Source organism: Sipha flava, unplaced genomic scaffold (genome assembly GCF_003268045.1).
Source record: "Sipha flava isolate LNK unplaced genomic scaffold, YSA_version1 72_pilon_pilon, whole genome shotgun sequence".
NCBI lineage: Eukaryota > Metazoa > Arthropoda > Insecta > Hemiptera > Aphididae > Sipha > Sipha flava.
The window spans coordinates 144,209-151,367 of NW_020273612.1; the positions used below are offsets into that span (position 1 = coordinate 144,209).

A 7,159-nucleotide genomic window follows, 5' to 3' on the forward strand; every position below is an offset into this window, starting at 1 on the left:
GATATCTAAAGGAATTTGTTTGGATTTGAGGGAGTTATGGACAGCTATAGCTACACCACCATAGCCATCGGAGCGGTCGGATCTATAGGTTTTGAACTGCGGTATTGTAAGGGCACGTGAAGGTAAAAGCCAGGTTTCAGAGAGAAGTGCAATTGAGCATTTATGATCGGATAGGAGGTGTTGTAAGGATGGGAGACGTGCAGGGAGACTTCTCACATTCCATTGAATAATGTTAGTGTGATTGTTGGAGATATTCTGGTTTTTATATTTATGTAAAAATGCCATGGTAATTTTAATTTATTTTGTTTTTTAATATGTTAGTTTGTGAGTAAATTATATATAGTATTTTCTATAACTGTGGTGAGGACATTTGGTGTATAATACAAAACTAATCAGAGGTGAAATTAGAATCTGGAATATTAAGGAGTGAATTTAGAGAAGATTCAATTAAGGACTGAAGAGAGGTGGATGAAAAGGGGGAAAATAGGGAGGGGGAATTTATAAGAGATTCAGAGAGTTTAAGAGAAAGAGAATGAATCCAAGATAGATCAGCAGATTTATTGTCTCCGGTAAGGCTTTGATTAGGGAGATTGGTTAAACAGCAACCGTTAGGTGAAGAAAAATGAGGTTCAACTGGTAAATTTAATTTATCTTTATTAATCGGGGAGCGAGATTTTTGTTTTATCTTCCTAGAATTGAAATAATGATGGTGATTATTTAGCCTGGGGAAGTTTTCTTCCTCTAGGGAGATATTTGGTTTTAATATTTCAGAGATTGGAGGCTGGCTCTTAACAACATCGGAAAAAGAATAAGCATTAGTGTAACAATTATTTTTTTTAAAAATTAAGGCATCCTTAAAGGAAATGTTTTCGGTGGCCATGATGTGTTTAATTTCTTTTTGAGTGGACCATTCGCGGCAACTACGATCAGTGGCTAAGTGAGGTTGCTTGCAGAAAAGACATACAGGATCAGTGGATTGAGCGCGTGGGCATAAATCAACCGAATGATTGTTTTCACCGCAGTGACTGCACCTGGGACAGCTACGACAATATTTTTGTGTATGTCCAAAACGTAAACAACGATTGCATTGAACGGGAGACCGGACACTGGGCTTGACATCAAAGATCATATTAAATACAGAGATAATGGATGGTATTTTCGGAGCGACGAATTTAAGTTCAACTATACGTGTTTGAACGATTTGATCATTTTTTTTAATACTGATGCGTTTGAATGCATCAATCTTGACTGAGGATCGGACGCCTTCGAAAAATTCAGTTTCTGAGACTGTAGTGTCTAATTTTATTATTCCGTAAGAAAAAATTAGAGTAGAAGGTATAATTGCATTATAATTATTCTCCTTTAAGATGCTTGAATTCAAGCAGCAATTACCATTAAAAATTGTGTCGAAAGAAATTTTTATTTTTTTTGAACCCGCAGGTTTAATATTAGTAATACCAGAGAAATTGTTTGAGAAAAATTTAGCGGCCTTAATAGGATGCCAGTTTCCTAAATTTATATTAGCGTCCGTACTTTCAACGAGAATGGTTATAGGCCCGATATAATCTGGCGAAAACGACTTTTGCAATAAATTGATATGTTTATTAGTGTTTGCCATATCGCTGTTGGTTGGGAAGGTAGATTGAATAGAAGTATCATTAAGTGAAGAAAAAGTACAACCAGTATCGAACTCATTAGAACGATCATTAACAATCAAATCCATATCGTTAGCCGTAGACCCCGACGTAATTGCGGTTAGTGTAGATAAAGAGCTATAATTGAATGAGGAGTTAGATATATCTAGAGTCGGCGGGTTGTCAATAATTTGTTGGAAATTTGGTGAAACTGGACAAGAATTTTTGATTGGCTTACCATTTTTTCCGACTACCTGGTAACCGGGGCCAGCAGTGTTTTTGACTTGTTGATTTTTAAGCTTGTTTGAAAACTGGTTTTGGCCGGCACGATTTGTGCCGCCCGAGGACGACGACATAATTAACGCACAACTAAAATAAGAGCGATAACACGCAGCAAGATAATATAGGTAGTACGACTCAAAGAAAACACGTCTGAACGCTAAGACTGCGAGGAGACGAATGAAACGATTGTAATATATCAGCGAATAAAATAACGTAACAATAACAATGAGAAAAATGTACGGTAATCATATAAATGTTTTGAAAACATAAAATCATTGATTTCGACCCTCATTCCGAGCATTGGTCATATTTTAAAATCAAACGTCTACAATTCACGAAATGAACCCTTTCCGTACGAATGCAATCATACTTAATGATTAATGGCAAGTACGAATACGTTTTCAGAATTTTTCCGTTGCACATAATCGATCGATCGGTTTAATCGATCGATACAAGTGCGTGGAAATAAATCCGTGTTTCGGAGGTAGACAGTAAACGCAGAACAACATAAATAGTATCGATACCAAGAGCTTGCAAGAGTATTTGCTTAACCGCTGAGCATGCTCATGTAGGGACTCGTATAATATTGCCCATGTTATATCGAGCACCTCGAAAACAGACCGTTTGCGGTGCCTTTAATTTTGAACGACACGTATTCATAAATCATAGAACTAAACAAATGAAAGGTACTTGGGCGGTACGCGCGCGCGTGTGTGTGTGTATGTGTGTAGCATCTTCTATGCTCGGTGATTAATAGTTACCGTATATAATAGGCACAGTGTGTATTTTGACTTTCGGCACCTCGGTATCGTTTTCGATATTCGAGTTCGAAGAATATGAATCAAGACGTGTAAATAATTTGTCATAGTTATAGCACACCGGTGTATCACGTATACGTGAATAGGAAGTTTGGAAACTTATGTCTACTACGTAATACTAGCGGCGTACATGATAACAATGAAATATATCCCTTTTGCGTAGGGAATATGCCGTGTTGCTTCTATATAGCTTCTGTAACCGTGGCATTAAAAGTGTCCGCACGTAGTTTATGTAAGTTACTGGGGATGCTTTGCAACTACAGTATCGACGAGAAACGATAGTATTCTCACTGATCAATTACCTGAGAAACAAGATTGGGCAAGTCAATTCATTTTTTTAAACATATTAAATTGAGTTAATATAAGAAAATGTAAGTTACTCAGTTAAAAGTTACTTTTCTTTTTAGTTAAATTTTAAATGGTACAACTTAGTTAAAAAAAAAAGGTAACCCATAATTAATAATTATTATTATGCGCGTCGTGGGTAGTCTTCGGCCTGTCGTGGGTCTACATATTAACTCCGATAAGTTTCCTATCTCACTATAATGTAAACAAAAATTAAATATAAACAAGAAAAATGCTAATGATAAGTATACAAATAACGTAATCAATCAGTCCACCTGTAGTTCTTATCAATATAATAACGACAATTCAATTACAACAATGGATACAAATACAAGTACTTCAAACACTGGCTGGTCGAAACAAATTAATAAACATCATCACTCTAACTCACTCAAACACAGCATAGTAGATTTTTTTTTCTTTTTTGGAAGTTCTTTGTCATAGCAAGTAATACAAAAAAAAAAGGGAAATAAATATTTTTTTAATGACAATAGAATGGTTTAAATTATTTTCACCATCAATAAGGTTATCATTGTAAATTTTATTATTACGGATGAATATAATATGTAAAACAACAAAAATATGCAATTACAATTTCCGAAATCCTAAAAATGTATTTGGGTGAAAAATATTTAAAAAAGCCACAATATTTAAATATTTACCACAATGGCATACTGATATATAGTATTTTTTCACCAAAATATATTGAATTTTGGCTATAATTTTATAAAGAAGTTTCGTATGGTTTAGAATCCAAGCTTCGGTCCAATTGTTAATTTTCAAAGGATGTCATGTCAAGACTTGACTTCTACAAGGGTTCGGTGCCATTAGGTACATGCATTATTCGGGCTGTATGCAGTACACAAAATATGTTTTCGACTTCAGTGCCGAGTGCAACGAAATTAAATAAGTTATGAACAACGCTTTATTCAATCTAAGAATCTTAAATATACTTTACTTAATATCCTTGGACCGAGTAAATAGTAAAATTATCATGCATCATTAGAAGATGTATCCAAATAAATACAAAACGCTATAAAATGAAAATGATTTAAATTGAGAATGTTTTGCAGCTTTGTTAAATTTCATAGAACTTATTCGCATTACGCCTACTCAAATATTACTGAATTAATTTGTAATGAAGAATATTATAACGAAGAAATTGGAAGTATAATCACGTCGCGTATACATTTAAAATATCAAATTCCCGTCATCTAATGTTGCTGTAAGTTTTACATTTATATTATTAAATATATTTGTAATCAAATATAACCCTAGGCCTCTACACGAGTTTCTTTATACAGCAAGACCCAGTAGTTTATTTGATATTGTATTAATAATTAAAAATAAAAGGAAAACATGTTGACGATTCGTTAGCCTGTCTTCCGCGATCTGGATTTGGGTAGTGGTCAGCCGATTTCCATTGCAGTTCGCTGGAAATATCTACGTGAGAAACAGGCGGTCTGTCGCTCGGGGTATCGTCACCGGATAAATATAGTATGCACGTACTAAACTTAGGTCTGCTGTGAAAGAATTAATGCAATACGAAATAACGTGACGATGGAATAATATTAACAACCAATTATGGTGCGTGTCAGTGCGCGCAGAAGTCCTACGGGCAGGACGCGCACGATGTTTTCCGCGGATGTTATACCACGTACGTCTCGTTTGCCGAACACAAAACTGAACTTCAACAACCTCGCTGGTGGTCTCTCAGATGTTTGTTCTATTATTTTCCTATCATGCAATGGTCAGAAATGTAAATCAAATCTGTGTTGTCCGTTAATAATCGGTTTTAGATCAACATGTAAACGTTTTACCCTGACATATTTTTCAATGCATTTGATCGATATTAAAATAACAAAACGGTAAGTGAATCATGGTCGTGGTGAAAAAAAAACCCTACGATCCGCATAGTTATTGTCAACGAGTCGAGGAAAATACGGTACACAAACCCAAACACTCGAATTCGTTACTCGTTATTTTCCTATTTGTCCAATACAAACGTCCATCACACTTCCTTAGTTAAGAAAAATATTGAATTTGGAAATGAGATAACATAGGGAACAAAGAAATTAAAAAAGGTGTTGTCTGTTAGATAGAATGGAAAGGATGCTCTACATAAGTTTTTGAGTTTTTACCTTTATTATTTTGACGTTTTTTAATAATTATTTGAATTGTTCACACCTATCTAATATAGTTTGTATGTATGGAAAATGTTCAATCAACTTCTATTTATTAAAGATATATATTAAAAATTATTGAAAATAATTTTTTTTTTTAAATATAACATTAAATATTATGTTGAGCTATCATAGTTAAATACTAATAGCTAATAAAAAAAAAAAAAACATTTAATATTTATAAATAGTTGCATATAACAATGTATATATAAGTACGTCACATTCTAAATGTATTTTAAACATTGTTCTCTTATGCGGAACCTTATAATCAGGTAACGGTTATGATTTTAACATTTGCCCTTTGAGAGAAAACAATGCAATCACTTGTTATCCCGTGTGTTTTATAATATTCATGTTAAATCGAAGGAAGCGCTTCAAAATCTCAATTGTTTCGCTGTGGTATCGGACCATCCTGACGATTTCACTAATGGCAAAACATTGAACTGTATAGCTATTGTGTTTGACACTGCTCCTAAGTTATGAGTATATTTCTCGTAAGTTATGACTCAATATGATTTTATTCTATAAATTGATTCTTGGAGATAATTATTTTGTCGCATTATGAAATTGAATATTCGATTAAAATAAAACCAAACACTACTCGTACATCCAGCATTTGTCAGTATATTCCACGTGTATGGCTATGTGTTTTTATTAAAAAAATTTTTGTAAATTAAAATTATACCGTATAAACTAGTTTTTTTAACTTGCTCTTGGGCAAGTGTTTGAAGAGTTTCAATGCAATGATTTACAGCCCAATTTTTCACATGAAAGTACTGAGAACAACATGATATTATCATGCGAACGTCATAAATAAAATTATTATAAATATGATGATCTTGTACGACGATAAATACATATGTTGTACGTTTATTCTGTTTCGAAAATAATAAAATAACATGGAACTTATAGTTCGAGAGGAGACTTTCAAAAAAGTATTTGTGGCAAATAAATACAAACATGTATTATCGTAACACGTTAACTATTTAAGTCAAAAAGCTAATGATGTTTACCAGTCGCAACATTTGATTAATATTACGACTAATCAGTTCGTTGTGCAGGTTTGACACGGTGGCATATTATAATAAGACGGTTATATTATAACGGACATGTACAGCCGATTACCGTTTTTATCACCTGATATAATTATTATAATTATTATAATTATTATTATTATTATTATTATTATTTTTATTATTACAATTTATGAAAACCATAGGTAATTATATTAACGAGACACGAATGTGTTTATGTATATCGTTCTCGATCTTTGTATGTATTCTCAAGTATAATAATAATATATATAGTATACATTTTCTCGTAGAATACAGCCTTACATTTATTTAATACATTTGACGGTTATTCAAAAAACATTTGTCTAACCTAAATTTCGTTAAACAGAAGTACAATTTTTTTTTCATATAAAAAACTCGTTTTTATTGAGTGGAATTTATGCAAATAATAATATTTAATACGTCTAATAATAACATAATATGCAAGGTATATAATAGAGGTTCCCAAACTTTGAAGCACTCTCTTTGTGAGACGCAAAGCAAATATTTATATTGTACATTATACTACCATGTATTTATTTTAAGATCAATAAGATATTTTTATTTATATCTAAATAATAAAAAATATTATTTTATTTATTCGTGGAAGGCGTGATAAATTTATTTTTTATTTTTTTTTTGGGGGGGGGGTGACTTAAGTTTATGAACCTATAATAATAATCAGGGCTCGTAAGTTCATGCATTTGCATATCAATCTTGCAAAGTTGTATTTAATGCTGGATGATATAGAAATCCATTTCACGGTACCACGATTAAATATGTGAAATATTATTTTGCATGGTTTTGCATATTTGGCGTGTTTTTGTATATTTTGCATATTTATG

The 7,159-nt window shown here is 32.5% G+C and overlaps 1 protein-coding gene across 1 annotated transcript; it reads right to left on the minus strand.

The window, feature by feature from the left end:
• Positions 1 to 309: 309 nt before the first annotated feature.
• On the minus strand, positions 310 to 2,088 carry LOC112692289. Its single transcript, XM_025566918.1, has one exon. The coding sequence runs from the start codon at positions 1,988 to 1,990 to the stop codon at positions 389 to 391; it is 1,602 nt and encodes a 533-aa protein (XP_025422703.1). The 5' UTR covers positions 1,991 to 2,088; the 3' UTR covers positions 310 to 388.
• Positions 2,089 to 7,159: the final 5,071 nt, after the last annotated feature.

Coding starts and splice junctions, on each gene's coding strand:
- LOC112692289 (XM_025566918.1), bottom strand. CDS start 1,990: ATGTCGTCGTCCTCGGGCGGCACAAATCGTGCCGGCCAAAACCAGTTT.